A 17,924-nucleotide genomic window follows, 5' to 3' on the forward strand; every position below is an offset into this window, starting at 1 on the left:
ATAGCGACTATAATCATCCCACGAGCAGGAGGAAGTACCGCCGACCATCGTTTGTCGCTGGCGTGATTGGCCCGCAGAGATCGCCGTGGACGAGCTCGAGAGCATCCGTTGTGCGATACTTGGCTGCCTTTGGGAACGACAGCCTCCTCTGCTTCTCGGCTAGGTAGCTGTCACACAGCTCGCCTGCGTGCTTGATGTGGGGCAGCCCTCGGACCATCTTCTCCAGTCGACCGAGCGCGTTGAAGCTGAGATGGCCGAACCGGGTATGCCACAGCCACGGCTCCTCGGTGTGTTGTGCTGCCAGGCACAATGGCTATTCCACCTTTAAGTCGAGCAGGTACAGGCGGTTCTAGAACCTCTTCACCTTGGCAAGAAGGCGCTGCTCCTGGTCCGTGATCCTAAGGACGCCGTCCTTGATCAGTACCTCGCTGCCGCACTCATCCAGCTGGTCAATGCTGATGATGCTTGAATGAAGCTGCGGGATGTAATATACATCCATCAGTGCGTGGTGCTCGCCATTCTAGCACCTGAAGATGATGGTGCCATGCCCTCGGATCGCCACCCTTGAGCCGTCACCAAACTTCACTGTGCTGGTCACATTGCCATCGAGCTCAAAGAAGACTTCCTTAGAGCCCGTCATGTGGTTGCTGGAGCCGGAGTCCAGGTACCACCGCTGCTCCTGCTCGTCGCCCACACATTCGAGGTGGACTTGGACATGCGGTTCGTCGAGGTTGATAGCCTTCAGAGCCTTGTCGTGCCCTTCCATCACCATCACCTCTCCCTTCTCCTTGGCCTCAACATCGTACAGTGCACAGAACGTCGCCATTAGGAGAGTGGTCTCATCATCCTCATTAGCCTGTGCTAAATGAGCCTCAGCATTCTTCTCCTTCTTGCGATTTGGGTACTTCTTTGCCCGATGGCCCGTCTTCCCGCAGCGTCGGTAGATGTTGGGGTCGACCTTCTTCTTCTTCTCCAAAGAAGCCTTGTCGCGGTGCTTGTCATCACCACCGTGGCTGAAGGAGGCTTCCTCGGACTTCTTCTTCTTCATCCGGGCAGCCCACTCCTCCTCTGTCAGCAACAGCTTGTCGTTGTCGGTCGTTGCTATGGCCTGCTCCATGCACTCGTTCACCGCCTGTAGATGCCTTGCCACATCCTCAATGGTGAGGGTGGACAAGTTCAACATCGTCTCTATGGAGAGAGCGATTTGGATGTACTTCACCGACACGGAGTGGAGGTACTTGGAGACCATCTCTTCTTCGTCGATGGTGATGCCGTGGCTCCTCAACTTGCTGATAAGCGACTATAGGCGGAGGGAGAAGTCCTCCACCGACTCACCATCCTTGAACTTGAGGTGGGTGTACTCCTGCTTCAGCAGCTAGGCCGTCGCCTTCTTTGCGCGGTCGAAGCTGACACGCATCGCTACAATGGTCTACCACACCTCCTTAGAAGAGTTCTTCGTCCTCAATGGCTCCCTGTACTCCGCTGGCATAGCAGCGAGGATAGCCTCCAATGCTGGCATGTCGTTTTCTTTGTTGTCGGTGCCCTTGTCAATGGTATTCCAGAGCTGTCGGGTTATGAGCTTGACCTTTATGGTCACCACCCACTCGCCATAGTTGGTGCGAGTCAGCGTCAGCCAACTGATATCGCTGACCTCCTGCACCATACGCACGACGACCTCCTATCGTGGCTAGGCAGCCACAGCAGCGTCGCTGCTGTCGCCAAACCGTCCGTCATCGCCATCAGTTAGTCCGGCGACGGCACTTGTACGGCTCTGATAGATCTTCCGCATGGGTGAGCCGATCGCTCACCGTCGTTGCCGACCACACACACTACGGATGGAGGTAGAAGAGGGAGAAAGAACAGAGCGCACACACATAGCACAAGCACCAGCGTTGGCCGGAGCTTTGCAGAGTAGATGGCAAAACTGAACTCGCTCACTTTATTGAGTTACAGTGGGAAGTTATATATACAACTCTACCCATCTAATCCTAGTACACAGACATACCAGGTTACCATGCTGCTACAGTACTAGATGTGACAGCAGGGCTGACTTTGACGTCTGCCCCTGCTGTGGCTACAGTGTGGTATGAGAGTTTTTCGACGCCTACCCCTACCACGGCTATAGTACAGCAGTAAGGAGCCCTTTCGACGTGTGCCCTTACCGTCTGTTCCAGATGGAACAACTACTTTACATTACAGAACTCCCCTGTCCCGTTCTTCGGTACGCTGACGACACCCTCATCCTTCTCAAAGGCGACGTCGCCGGTGTCACTAGGCTCAAACGGCTCCTGGACAGCTTCTCCCATGCCACTGGTTTACATATTAACTTCCACAAGTCCACCTTTCTTCCGATGAACATCAACGATGAGCAGGTTCAATCCATGGTCGGCATCCTTGGCTGCTCTGTCTCCTCTTTCCCCCAAACCTACCTCGGTCTCCCCATCTCCCCCCACAAATTAAAAGTCTGCGACTACCAGCCCCTAATTGAATCTTTCGACCGCTATTTGTCCGGCTCGAAGGCCAAGCTTCTCAGCTCCGGCGGCCGCGTCATTCTGGTCAACGCCGTCCTGGGGAGCCTATCTATTCACTATATGCTCTCTCTGGTGCTCCCCAAAACAGTCCGCGACATGATTGATGCCAGGCGCCGTGCTTTCCTTTGGACGGGGAGCGACAAATGCCATGGCTCACAGTGTCTTGTTGCCTGGGACAGGCTCTGCCGCTCCAAAGCTGCTGGGGGCCTTGGTGTTCGCAACTTGGAAGATCGAAACCATTGCCTGCTCTTGAAGCTCGTCTCCAAACTCCTTGGCCCGGACACCCTTCCCTGGAAGACGTGGCACTGGCGCCACAGCTCCCATGATCCTGGCGATGGCGAGCCCCATTCCTTCCTCGACCGTATCGTCCATGAAGAACTGCCACGCCTCCGTCAGATTACCACGGTCCAAGTCGGCAATGGTCAGTCTACCTCCTTTTGGCTTGACACCTGGCTTGGGTCTCAGAACCTTGCCTCCTGTTTTCCCGCCCTCTTCTCTCACTGCTGTAGACCCCTTGCCAGCGTCCATGACTCAATGCAAGCCGGTATTGATCACCTCCTCCAGCCCCGCATTGCCAACCAGGCCTCCTTGGAGTTGAGCTCTCTCTCCAGCTCTCTTTCGCAAATCCAGCTCTCCAGCCTTCCCGATATCCGCCGCCTTAACCTTCCCACTGCCCCCCTCTTCACCAGCCGAGGTGCCTACCTCGTGCTCCACTCTGACGACCCTGAACTCCATGGTCCCAAACTCATCTGGAACTCTCGGCTCCCTGGCAAAATTCGCTTCTTTGGCTGGCTAACCCATTTTGACAGGATAAACTCACGCGCCAACCTTTTCGCCAAGAACATCAAGCCCCTTGAAGAATGCTTCTGTCCTGCCTGTGATCATGTTCTGGAGACCGGCGACCATATTTTGATCTCCTGCCCGAGAGCACAGAGGGTCTGGTACGCGTCGACGCGGCGGCCGGCGATCAGCAACACCCATGGCGCATCGGATGCAGCGTCAACCTCCCGGCCAAAGTGCGTATGGATGTCATGCTCGTGATCCTTAGGCACATCTGGAAAGCCCGCAACGCCCTCGTCTTCAACTCTGTGGACGAAGACACGGCAAGTGTTCCGCGTGGGGTCGTGAAAGACCTCAACCTCTGGGCTTGCCGCTTCGGGAGCAACAAAGGCCTCATTTGTACCTGGGCGCTCTACATCCAGAGCGGCCTAGCTGAGCTTTGAGTCTTGTAGTCATCTCTTCCTCTCCCCCTCCCCCTCTGTACTCCTCCCCCGGAATGCCGGGTGTATTTGTAAGTTTGCTGGGCTCAGCTTACTCGTTCAATAAAAGTAGGTGGGGAAATCCCCCTGATCGAAAAAAAAGTTAACTTAAATTTGTTGTACGTTTGGGCCACAGCCATAAATACACGAAACAAAGCATGGTACACTTATAAAATTCTATAAATGGAAATATCATGATCACTGCGATGATATCCGCCATCTTCCTCCAAATCCAAAATATATTAGATTCCACCACCATGGCACCGGCAGCAAGGCCCCAGAACTGTTAATTTAACTCTAGATGGTACTTTGTTCTCAATGTATGTTCTGATAGCTGAGAGGGCTCTAGGGGCTTCCATGAGAACACCATTACCAATGGGAAGACAATATTTATACTTGCCTTGACCACACCTAGGGCCATAAATGGTGTCCAACGTAAGACATTCAAGTGACACCGCAGTCTTGAGAATATAACAGGCTAGTTCAACCAAGCACTTAGCTGAGCTGAAACCAAAGATCTTCACACTCTGGAGGTTTCCATGGCGGCTATCAGGCATGTGTGTCTCAGTTGTGAATCAACAAAAACCGATTCATGCATCATATTTGACCGAGACACCTGACAATAAATAGGATAAGATGATTCAATTAAATGGACCCAGACAGACCACATAGCTTTGCTGGAAGAAACGAATGAACAGTGCAAAAGCCTTACAGTTAACACTAAAGTCTCCAAGGAAGGAGACGCTTCAAAAAAAGAAACCAGAGACAAGTAGTCATATGTTCGGGAGTCGTCTGTAATCGACAACCAGATGTTTAGGTGCTTAAGGTTGGGGAATTTGGTAGGTAGCATTGGTGCATCAACCACCCCCACACACAAAAATGTCATGTATCAGATATGAAAAATGTAATCCGTACATATTACTAGCTTAGAACACCCTATCTTGTAGAGAACATCATACCTCAACCTGTGAAATTATGTCAAGAGTTTCAAGATTTGGCATAGTGGTTGGCGCTTGGCACGAGCACCATGGACAAAGTTTGAACAAAAGTACACTAGTTTCTTCACTTGCAATGTTTCCACAAGTGAAAAGTTCAACCTGTGTCCTCGAAGGAAAATACTAGAGAGATTTGGAGCTTTGCTTTCTATCACTTTCAGTCTCTCGCATCCAACAACACTAAGGCTGCTGAGCCGCTGTAGGGCACAAGATATCTTTAGGCAAATAATCTCCGCACAGCAATTCAGCTCTAGTTGTTCCAAAGCAAGAGAGTTGCAAAGAAGGCAATTTAACTCATCCCATGTAATGTTCACATGCGACAGATGCAGACTTGTTAGGCTTCCCAAAGGGGCCAAGTTCAACTGTGGGATGGAGGGCAGCAAAACGAAGTTTAAGGTGCTGAAGTGAGTTTCGAGCCCCATCTGATAAAAGTGAGCATGGGAAGTTGTATATTTTCTCTGTTACGGGCAGCCAGAGGGTGAGTTCTTCAATCCCTGGTTTAAGAGCAATTTGAAGCCAACTGTCAAAATAACTATTGCCATGGAACCCTCTCATGCCGCTGTAGTCAAGATTGAACGTTTTCATGCCAGTGCCTGAGCGATTCCTAAGAAGGCGGTCAATTTTATGGTGGAAGTTCTCTCCACGCCCATTTATCTTCAAGCCAATCGTATCCTTATTGAAGATGAGATTTGGATAATAACATCTCCAGGAATGTAAAAAGGCACGAGATGCACAGGCAGCACGAGCAGCGTCACGCATTGGCATCAGGGAATGTATGTGAAACAATATTTCCTGCACACATAACCATTGGATAAAAGATCAACATTAAGATTGGAAAGCCATTACTTCAACTGAAGAAGGAAAAAACAGTACAATTTACAAGCACACAGAGTAACATTGTTCCCCAGGTAGCTCTCCACACAATGGCACGTGGTGCACTGCATTATGTTGGTGCATTGTTCAGAGGAACATAACTGTGCTAGGTAAACTCGTAATGCAGCACAGTTTTGCTAACAGCTAGCCCCAATTAAAAACAGCTTCAGTAAAATGTACTTTTGCTCGTGTTAGTAGTCAACAGCAATCAGCCTGTTCGTTTCGTCGTAAACGATCGTAGATTATTTACTGCTGGTTGGTTTAGTGTGAGAGAAAAATAATGTTCCAGCTTATAATCCACGATCGTATACGAGCAAGCGAACATGCTAAATGTTTTCGGTGCAGTTCTGATGATGGAGTACTACTGTGCAATAACATGCTAATACAGTGAACAAATAGAAATGAATATGTAAATTCCGAGGCTACAATAGCATATCTTAAAAATTAAACAAATTGAAGCCCATTAAATAGAATCTGACTGTTTTGACAGTTACAATGCACAATAGACATGAACTTGGGTGGCTAAGATGAAGTGATCCTCGATAAACATGACAAAAAAGAAAAAGAAAAATAGGTGCATGGTAAAAGAATACAGAGTTCAATTCATAGTTTGTTCTGGATTTAGGTTGCATAAATTGCACAAAAGCAAAAAACATCAATATATCCTATAACATTTAGAGCACAATTGTGAATATTCGAATTGTTGCTTTGGGGAGGATTGTAGAGCAGGTGGAAAGATTAACCATTTTTCATATTTCTTCTGGAATGAATATTCGAATCAATGATGGTATGAACTTGGTTACAGCACAAAACTAGCGACATAGTACAAACTAATAATCGTTGAGTTCACTTTTACAAGGCGTAGTTTGACTATACAAAATCGACCTTTGACCATCATTTTTTTTCCTATAATAGTCCTCTGAAATAGTTACAAAATCATAATGCTTTAAAAAATGTTTTTTAAATACAAAATACAATCGTACTAATTTTGAGGCACAGAGCTCACAGAGTCACATAATTGTAGGCCAAAATGTGAATTTGGACAGGCAAACTACACCCGACAAGGCAGTTATGCTAAGTTATCGACATAGCACTAAAGCACCCCCACTTATGCGTAAAATTCTGGAGATGTGTTGGACACGTTTCCAGACTTTCCAGAAAAACATTTACAGTTTTTTTTTTTTTTTTTGAAAACAAAACGGGGGGGAGAGCTTCCCCACCAGATTTTCATTCACGGAAAGGAGGCTCCAGCGAGCTGGAGAGTGTTACAGAGTTACAAGTGAGAAGGTAGCTACGCCAGTCGTTCAGATTGTTTACAAAATCATTTCGAAGGCGCTTTCGACAAATTACAAAATCGTCACAGATTCGGTTTATGATCGACCGGCTATCAGCGTATTCTCCACGAAAGATTTCACCATTCCTGGCATCCCATAGGCGCCAGAGTATAGTAAGAAGAACAAATGGCCACACTTAGCATCCAGACCTGGGGGTGTGGCAAAGTTCCAGACATCTTCATCAGTTTGAGAAGAGACACTGCCGATAGAAAACATTTACAGTTATTATAAATAATTTTTCATATTTGTATTACCATAAAAAAAAGTAAGAGTGCAGGATGTGACCAAATCGCAGCACTACAAGATCTCTCTGTTCGTAAATCATAATATGCAGCTAGCTGTATCAACTTGTTCTAACTTCCCCTTAATGAAGCAAGTGCCAAGCACACGCTTTCGAAAAAAATAATATGCGGCTAGCCTAGCATAAATTTCCAAGTAATTAGTCCGAGGAGAACAGTCACAGTGATATTATGGTTGCAATCTATAAATCTGCATCATCAGAATTTAATAAGGCCTCGGTACCTCAGGAAGGTCTGGGATTGAACTTGTCATCATTTTGTCAGTTCGAGAATCACCATAGCCGTCTTGTTGACAGGATGATCTCTTTCTTTTACCTGTCGATGAGGCAATGAGTCGACCTGCGACACAAAAAGAGGAGATGGTTTTGGTAGTCCGGACAAATGTGTAGAAGAAAATCAGAAAAGGCACTCAATCTCTCGAGATCTCCCTAAAAACAAATCTCGCCTTCTCTCTCTGAAACCTATGAAGGGTCATGGGTGTCACCCGACCGCCTGAATCGAAACTTCCTGTTGCTTCCTCGTGCCAAAAAAAAAAAAGACAAAACTCAAAAGGAGCTCTCGATCAGGGGGGAGAAAGGCAACAATTTTACATCTTAGGTACACTAATGAGATGGATCATCATCGTTTTTTTTTATGAACAGAAAAAGATTATGAACTGAAGAAAACATGGATGGAGCTAAACGTTGGGAGGGCGAGGGAGGTGTTAGGAGGAAGGAGACTTACGCCAGGCTCGTTTCTACAGCCGGTGACGAGGCCGCCGCCGATGGCGCTGCCGGGACGTAAGCTTCCCCATCGAAGACGACGCCTTCCTTCCTCCCTTGAATCTGACCGAGAAGTCACTTCTGTTTTGATCTGATCTAGCCTGCGTGAGGAGAGGAGACAAAAAGCAACAATCAACCGAGCCCTATCCCTAGTCCCTAGGTATAAAAGTGAGTCCGCGACCCGCGCGTGCAGCAGAAAATTGGGTGCCTTCGCGGTCGCGCGCAAAAACGACGTAGGCTGTGGGCTCAAAGCGGCCCACGAGAAGAGATCCTGTGGGCCAGCAACGCTGAAGCTGCTTCTCTCAGACGTCAGAGCCAGACCAACAGGCACGACTAAAGATGGCTATGGGCCCGATACCCGATACCCGACGGGTATTTGATCCATTAGGGAACGGAAATGAGATCATATCTTTACTCGCGGGCATCTAAATGGACAACAATCCATCCCCGACGGGTATAGCGGGTACGAGAACGTTCCCTGTTTACCCGTCCCCGTTACCCATCGGGGAACCCGACTATTTGAGTTGTCATGCGAGTATTAGGCTCAAAGAAGCTCAACATAGGTATTTTGGCCCAAATCTGAACAATCATATATATAGTTTGTGTGTTCTAGGAATCCTAGTTCAATTTTTCCTCACCATCTCCGCCAGCAGCACAAGCACGCTTGCCTCACGAGAGCTCGTGCCCCTCGCTTCCTCAGTTCGGTCTCTCTGCCACCTTTGCTCGTCCTCCTCGTAACCTCGCTCCTTCTCCTCGGCATCTCCGAGACTCCAACACTTATACCTGGGTGAAGAAGAAACGTATCCGATTGCAAAGCTGTGACCCCAAGTGTCCTTGTTTATCGGGTATGCAGTACCCATCGGCTATCTGTTACCCGACCAATGCCCGATGGGTAAGGGGATGGGCAAGAATCTATATCCGAGACAGTTAACGGGACGGAGACGGGATGAATTCTCCGTAGCGGGGAAGAGAACGTTCCAACGATACCCGACGGGTACATCCCCGTTGCCATCCTTAGGCACGACTATGGGCCCAAGACAAGAAAAGGAATACTAAGGATTTTCATTGCTCATGCGAAAGGACACGTAGCTTAGTGGTTAGAGCATCTCCAAGAGTTTGTCAAATTTTACTTGGTAAATCTTATGATTTGCCAACTCCCAAAATTATATGCCAAGTAAAAAAACAATCCATCTCTAAGAGTTTGGCATTTTTGACTTGGTAAAATAAAAAAACCCGTTAACAAAACGAAGAGGCCCGCTAAGCGAACGAAGAGGCCCGCTAAGCGAACGAAGAGCCCCGCTAAGAAACGAAGAGCCCCGGATGCCAAGCCGTATACGCGCGCGTATATTTGCGCGTGCGGAGGGAAGATTTGCCAAGTTGCTATTGATGCCAAGTTGTTTTGCCAAACTGTTGGAGGCTATTTTTTCTTGTTTTGACAAATTTATATGGATGCCAAGTTGAGATAGCAAACTCTTGGAGATGCTCTTACAATAGTGGTTACAAGAGCCTCAGTAGCACTCATGTTCTAGGTTTAACTCTCATGAGAGCAATTTTTTTAGAATTTAACGGCGTTGTGCTTTTAGTAGTAGGTGACGTTCCTCTCGACAGAGAGATATCCGTGGTGACTTCCTCGGAGAACCTAAACCCTAACCTTGTCAAAACTGTCATAGGGGTCGGAGAAGACGCCAGTGTTGAATCATAGGTACATGGCCCGTATACTATACGACGCAAGTGGCATGGCGATGCCAGGCTCTAAAAAATTAAAGCCTCACTAATCAGTAATTAAAGGCCCAATTAGACCCCTTGCCGCAGCCCACGCGAGCACCGATTGACATTCACCAATGCAGCTCCAATCCATTGGCCATCACAACCTTCCCAGCTTTCAACTTCCAACTTCGGACTCCATCAGCTCCGCAACTGCTCGTACTCGGCAACTCGTCTTCGGCCTTCCAACTTCCAAGTTAAGATTAAGCCATGCAGTGGCGGATCCAAAAACAAGGCAAGAGGGGGCTGGGTTTTATGATGTCTGGCGAGTGGGGCTAGGCCTTCTAGACCAGAGTTTTCATGGGCTGTTGGAGGAGAAAAAAAATAGTAGTAGTCACATTGTTTTGGATTTTGTTGACGACCAAATTGGGACCAAGTCAATTTTCGAAATAGCCAATGATAGTTTCGTCCAATCTACGGAAAACTCTACAAAGGGACATAAGAACAGTACCACATTGATTTTTTGATGGGATAAGATCACCCCTACTCCTTATAAAATATGGGGTACATGGTCGATTGAGGTATCCCACATCCAATCGTCGTTTTTACATCTACTACCCTATTTTACCTTTTCCTAACCCCTTTGATGTTCATTGCATCTCTTCGCGAGATTTATTTATGTTCTAGGTGGCCTTGCCGACCCTAACAACCCTAGACGTGCTGCTCCCTGATGGGTCCTCCTGAGAGGTGTTCGCAGGCTTTTGCGACAAAGGATGAGCTTTAGATCGGCCTAACCTGTCTCGAGATTGGTTTAGTTGATCACAATAGTTGCTTGCTGCGTGTATCAGGTTGTTTGCAACCTAGGGCGTGCTAGTCCTTGCTGGCGTGTGATTTGGATCACAATATAACATTAACATATTTTTTGACGACTCCGCTTGAAGAAGAAGAAGAAGATCAATCAAGAAGGCCATATGACAGACTTTATCGCTTATATTTCCATACTAGTATTGCTATTCCTGGCCGTGGCTTTGTGCATCTAGTTGATCTACCTGCTTGGGCCTTTCGCCTGTGCAGCGGTCTCATCGTGGTGAATGGCGAAGCTCAATCATGGTAGCAGGGACAGAACTGACAGCATGGCAAACATGATGGTAGCATTGAGCATATTCTATTCACCTATTATCTTCCAAGGCGCCATGTTTGGGGTACTGCTCCTCACTATAGGCATCAGCCTTAGAGTCGTGGCCATCCACCTCCATGCACTAGAGCAACTTCTGAAGGAGTGCGGCAAGGACGCCATCCAGGTACCTCTACCATATCAGCGCAAAATACAGAAAGGATCCTCTATCCATCAAGCAGAAGTCTGGGTGAAGTTTCCGTAACTCTTTCCACTAGAAAGAACCTACAGGGCTTCTTGCATGAGGTGGTGTATGGGTATTGGCATAGAATTTGTCTTGTTTTTTTTTTTGACTCAAAACAGGAGGGGTGGGAGCCCCTACTCTGCTTTATTGCAAAATAAAAGGTTGAGTTCAGGTTACAAAATCACAAAACATTTTTTTTTGTTCGCTTGTCACTCTGACGATGTGTCTTCCCGCTTTATTTTAGACAGAGTCACTTGTCCCGTTGTCCTGTCAGTTTATTGGGAGAGTTTTGCTATGGTACCTCTAAATAACCGTGGACCGTCGATTTTGATGGCTATAATCACATATTACCTCCTAAGAGGTAATAAGATAATTTTTTTTTGAGGAATAGGAAAGTAAGCAAAATTTAAGGTAAAATGTCTGTCAATTGGATCTAATGTACATGCAACCGCATGCTTTTGTGTGGTTGGTTCCATTTCTTTTGAAGTCCTAACGTGACATGTGATGCTTTTGTGTAGGAGAAGGTACTGGCAAGAAGGTGGTTGGTTCAGAAAGGTTGGAATGAAAATGCACCGTACCAGGCACCACTAAACATATATCCACCCATGACCCATCCATATTATTATTTGTGACCTCGCCATAGGCCTTTCAAAGAAACAGATCATGCTTATCTTGCACTACTAAGAAACATGTGATGATTGACCTTTCCATCTGTCAAGAGGCCTAGATTCTCAACAATAATTTTATATATATATAATGAGTACAAAAAAATTTCAACCAGTTTGTTTCATCTATCACCATGTGCGCGGACTTGAGAGCAAAAAGAGAATACCATGCCTGCATGCCATGACACGTAATAACCAGTAGTAGAAGTGGTTGTGCATTGATTGTCAACAATAATTATATATTAATGCATTGATAAATATTTATAGACATTTTCAACAATAATTTTTGCTCTCAAGTCCGCGCACATGGTGATAGATTCTGGCAGAACCGTCTAATCAAATGCCTCACAGGAGCACTTGTCTTCCATTAGACACTAAGCACTCCAGGGAGAACACCAAATTACGCAGTTCTATCGGGCACACCCCAGGGGAGAACCTGAAAATCCATATTTTTGCCATCAGGATCGCAAATGAGAGAATAAAGCTTACATCATTCTGAACCATTTCTTACATCATTTTTAATACAACATCAGAGTATAATCTTTATTAATATAAAAGCGGAATGAAATCATGTTATCAGAGTTATAAACAATTTAATTGAACAGCGAAATATAAACATGTGATCAGAATTACAGCGGAAATGAATATCTAATCATGACATGATGAAGTATTGATAAATAAACTACGACAACAAATTATGGAACTTTCATTTATAAAAGCATTTGGTGAGAGTTATAAATAAAAACTACTATCGTAGCGTAAAGGAATCCTCGCTGAGCCCACCAGGAGGTATCCACACACAAGGGTCAGCTCTAGCATCCATCTGTCACCTGCAACAGGGGGAATAAAACCCTGAGTACTCAATTGTACTCAGCAAGACTTACCCGATAGGAGAAAAGAAAAGACTCCAAGGATATGCAAGGCTATCTGGCTTGTGCGTTTATTGCATTTGCAGGAAGCATTACTAAGTGTGTGTCCTTATATTCGGTTTTTATTAATAGCCGCATTGATTCATTAACTAACCATTCTATGTAAGCACCTGTGCTACTTTCAAGCAGGTGGTAAGCAATCAGATTTCTCTTTTCCATCTTTCATCTTTTAGTTCTTACTACGATGCTAAACCGTAGACAAGCCGTACCGGATCGCCCGGCGATTCGCGAATCAATGCCCCCAGCTGGGTACCCCGAAAACACACGCCCCACTTGTACCCTAGGCACAAGCAGGACCAACCCATCACTCTCCTGTCCCGGGTGTCCAGGTCCCCGTCCAAACTGGGACTCCAAGCCCCCGCCCCTGAGTCCCGGACTCAGTGCGGTGCAAGGACCTCCTCCACCAAAATAAAACCCTAACAGTCGGTTTGGAAAGAGCCGGATCCGCGACAAGAGAGCAACAAGTCTTCCAAGCGCCCATACATAAGTATGTGCTCGGGATAATAAGTCTGTGACCTGCCTAGAATCTTATGCAACGAACGGTCCTTAATCGACCAGACAGGGAAAACAGTGTAACCAAGCTATGCCCCGTGTCCACGGCGACACAACCTCTTACACCCATCAATACCCAAACCATATCCCTGCCCGGTCACTATTTTTCCTTTCCACTATTTTTGTATTTTCCAAGTGATGATAAATCAATAATATATTTCCTATATCTCATGAGTGACAGGCAATCACTCGACTTCTACCGGAGTCATATAGCATAGCAATCTATACGATCCTGTCATACTAGTAAGACTCATATAGTAAAGATATATATGCAAGTGGGTTTCATTCAACTCATTAAAACTTAATGCACAAATATAATTTAAACTGCAGAAAAGTAGGGGTTATGCACCGAGGCTTGCCTGGGTAAGATATATATTAAAAAGTTAGTATCTGCATCTTCAGATCCTCCACAATCATCTGGATAGAAAACCCATCGCATCATCTCCTAGAGAGAATACCATTACACCATCTTCGGATTCCCAATCATCATTCGATCGATCCGTTGATCCATCATCGTACCTATATAATATGCATGCGATGCAATGCAAAGATGTAATTAATCAACTGCAATCATGACTCGTAAAATACGGCGTACGCCTCTCGAGTTAACGGGCTAATTCTAACGACGACCGTACTTAGGCTACATATACACGTTGTCGGATAAGGCGTATTTCCTAACAATTCTTTTAGTTATATAAACCAACGGAGTTTCTTTATTCGCAATAGGATATTATTATTTATTTAGCAAACTAATTATTCTGGAGCTACAAAATTTACAGTGAGTACCTAATATTGTTAGGAGCCTACTGTACAAATTTTAGATTCAACAATATTACCAATTTATCATGGAAATTCCTACAAGTTTATCTTTTCATACTATCAAGTACCTCAATTTAATTATATTGCTCCTATGAACATTATCCAACTATGCAAACAAATTACACTAGCAGGTAGGTCATGATTTTAGGAGCCTAACAAAACTGATTTGGCATTTTTATGATTTTTATTTGATTTATTACGGATTTACAATCTTCAGCCATTTTAAACAAAATATTAAGCTCAGCAGAAAAAAAACCACAACCCACAGCCGCACAAGGCCCAGGCGTGGCGCGGACGGCCCAGCACAAGCCGGCGGCCCCAAAGTCGGCCCAAGCATGCGGCGAGCCCAGGCGCGGCGCATGGGCAGTGGCCTAGGCGGGACAGCGAGCAGGCCATGGGCAGTGGCCCAGACGCGGCGACACCAGCCGGCCCAGCGTGGCGCGTAGGCGGCCCAGACGCGGCTGCCACAGGCCGACCCAGTGCAGGCGAGCAGCCGACCCACGCGCGGGAGCAGGCCGGTAAGCTGGCGCGGTTGGGCTAGATGTGCAGGCCGTGGCCCAACAGCCAGCCCATGCGGCTAGGATCTAGAGAGGACGCGAAATTATGCAAAAAAGGTCCCTGTAGTTTTACGAAATCGATCTGCAGTCCTGACTACACTATTCATTCAAGTCATGTATTAGCAATAAAGACCCTGTATTACGTTCCGGCTTGGATACTTACCCTCCTCTACCTCCTCTTCACCAAAGCAGAGCACTAGGGGAGGGCACCAGCCGGTGGTGGTGGCAACGACGCCGTGAGTAGCGGCGACCGGCGAGGCAACTCTGACACCGGCGGCCATGGCATGCTCGCGCACGGGCTGAGGGGCACGCGCACGGGAGAGATGGTGGCGCTGCGGCACCGGCAAGGCGGCTCCATGCGGGGCACAGCGGTCTGGCCGCACGCGCAGCATGGCAAAGACCCGGGCAGGGGGGCCGTGGCGCAGACGACGGCGGGACCATGTAGGCGGCGTGGGGCTACGACAGTAGGATGCCGGTGCTCGCGCGGCGTGAGGCGTGGCCACGGCGAGGACGCGCGACGCGGGGACGGAATGGCTCCACGGCGGGGCGCTTCGGAGCACGGCACGGAGGTGGAGGCGTGCGCGGCGGATCAGGCACGGTGCAGCGCGGGCTCGGGCGCGCAACTGCAGTCAACAGCGGAAGCAGGGAGGCAACGCTGCAGGGCGGCTCCACGGCTCCGGCGGCCTGGCGCGCCCGCACGCGCAGTGGCGGCGATGGAAAACGGCCACGGCAATGGGACGCGGGGAGCGAGTCAAGCGAAGCCACGCGCGGCTCTGGTGAGCGGAAGGAGAGTGGCTTGGTGCTGGCCCGGCAGTGGCAAGCAGAGGGAGGTCATGCACGGAGGAGGACCGGCACCGGCAGCCGTGACCACAACGGTTGCAGTAGAGAGAGGAAGATCGAACGGAGGTAAAGAAAAAGCACACGTGCGAGGGACAGCAAAGATTCGGGAGCGAACCAGGAAGTAGAGCAATCCGATCGATCACATGGCCAGGTCGGTAAGTACAACACCATCAGGCGGGACGCGAAGGCATACACGGTTCAGATTCGGCGCTCAAGAATTACGCGGGTAGGTGCGGTAGGTGGATGGCAGCTCGGCAATGCACTCGGAGACAGAGGGCAGACCGGGACAAGACGCGGCAGAGACATGGGAATTCGTGAGTTGGAACTTTGCTCGCCGGCTACGGAGACAGCAGAGGCAGGGTCGCAGGGACAAGCTGAGCCAGGCAAGGAGACACGTGCGGTTCCAGCCAACTCCATCAAAACAAGAACAGCGCGGCAAAATTGACATGAGTTGACTCGGAAACAGGACCACGTGCTTCTGACTCAGGCACTCTTATATATATATATCGTCGTAACAGCACTTTGCTTTGGAGCACGTTCATTCGTCGTAACTTTTATAACGGTTTACTAATTTACACAAATTGCAACATTAGGCACAGGAAATATTTCAGCAAGCTCGAATTTAAATTTGATTCAAAAGCTATATATGTATATACCGTTCTATTTATTAAAGGATTCTATTTTATTTATAAAGGTTGCTTTTCATACTTAATCTACGGAACATACCGTTTGCTGGCATCGTCGTTCGTCATTCCTAAATATTTCTACGCACTGCGTAATTTAACTTGAGCGTTGATTCGAGTCCACAAACTATGTCACACAAGATTCGCTTGTCGCTTCACGTATATTTAAATAAAAAATTCGAGAAACACGTTTCGAAAGTTTTACTTAGGCCCAAATCGCGGTGCTAAACAAGATCGTACCACCAGGGGTGTTACATAGATGAAACAAACTGGTTGAAAATTTTTTGTACTCATTATATATATATATATATATATTTATATATATATATATATATATATATATATATATATATATATATATATATAAAATTATTGTTGAGAATCTAGGCCTCTTGACAGATGGAAAGGTCAATCATCACATGTTTCTTAGTAGTGCAAGATAAGCATTAATATATAATTATTGATAAATAATTATATATTATTGCATTGATAAATATTTATAGACATTTTCAACAATAATTTTTCAACAATAATTATATATTAATGCATTAATATATAATCACATATTACCTCCTAAGAGGTAATAAGATAATTTTTTTGAGGAATAGGAAAGTAAGCAAAATTTAAGGTAAAATATCTGTCAATTGGATCTAATGTACATGCAACCGCATGCTTTTGTGTGGTTGGTTCCATTTCTTTTGAAGTCCTAACGTGACATGTGATGCTTTTTTAATTAATTGACTTATTATGTGCAGTTGCAATTGATGTCAAGGTTATTTATATCTAAACGTCAGTTGTATTTTTTGTATGGATGTAACAAAAGTAGAGGTGCATTTTAGTTGTTTATTTAAAGAAATTGGAACTTGTTAGCATTTAAATTATTTATTTATTTATTTATTTTTATAATCCTGACATTAGTATTTTTATGACTTAGTATATTGCAAATGTATGCTGGTAACATTAGTATTTTTATAATCCCGACATTAGTATTTTTATAATTCCGACATTGGTATTTTATAATCAGTCATTAGCTTTTGACACTTATTTATTATTTATTAGATTTGTACCGTCAGATATGTTCATGTACGTGATGTACCTCCACGGTGCCACGTCTGGCACGGGCACGAGGCCGCTACACCAGTTTGGAATATGGCGCTGTTGCATGCGTATATGCTCATGCTGTACACGCGCGCACGCATATATGGCAAGAAACGAGCTATTCTTGAAATAGATATCGTGTACACATTTGTTAGTTTGTTGCTTTTTTTGTTTTATTTTTTTTTTCTAAATATCTTAATTAATTATTAATTACTTAATTATTGCATGCACTTCAAAAATCAATGGCTAAGATTTATTTGAGATCTTACCTCCTATTGAGTAATAGTTGTACCTTAGCAAGACCCTTATTGGGAGGGTAAGAAGAGTACTCATGACCCACCCAATGAGAAAATAGAACCTGCATGCATCTGAGTCAAGATGAATATGAATAGAATTTGAAATGACAATTTGCAGGCAGGTAGGAGTAGGTACTGGCAAGAAGGTGGTTGGTTCAGAAAGGTTGGAATGAAAATGCACCGTACCAGGCACCACTAAACATATATCTACCCATGACCCATCCATATTATTATTTGTGACCTCGCCATAGGCCTTTCAAAGAAACAGATCATGCTTATCTTGCACTACTAAGAAACATGTGATGATTGACCTTTCCATCTGTCAAGAGACCTAGATTCTCAACAATAATTATATATATATATATATAATG

At 46.0% G+C, this 17,924-nt stretch overlaps 1 protein-coding gene and 1 pseudogene across 1 annotated transcript; both read right to left on the bottom strand.

The window, feature by feature from the left end:
* Nucleotides 1–520: 520 nt before the first annotated feature.
* LOC136499313 (uncharacterized) lies at nucleotides 521–1,249 on the bottom strand. The gene has a single exon (XM_066495018.1). It carries the CDS (start codon nucleotides 1,247–1,249, stop codon nucleotides 521–523), a length of 729 nt encoding a protein of 242 aa, XP_066351115.1.
* A 2,758-nt stretch (nucleotides 1,250–4,007) lies between these two features.
* Nucleotides 4,008–14,917, bottom strand: LOC136499315 (putative F-box/FBD/LRR-repeat protein At5g56810; annotated as a pseudogene).
* Between the last annotated feature and the right edge of the window lie 3,007 nt (nucleotides 14,918–17,924).

This window comes from Miscanthus floridulus, chromosome 13, assembly GCF_019320115.1.
Source record: "Miscanthus floridulus cultivar M001 chromosome 13, ASM1932011v1, whole genome shotgun sequence".
Lineage (NCBI taxonomy): Eukaryota > Viridiplantae > Streptophyta > Magnoliopsida > Poales > Poaceae > Miscanthus > Miscanthus floridulus.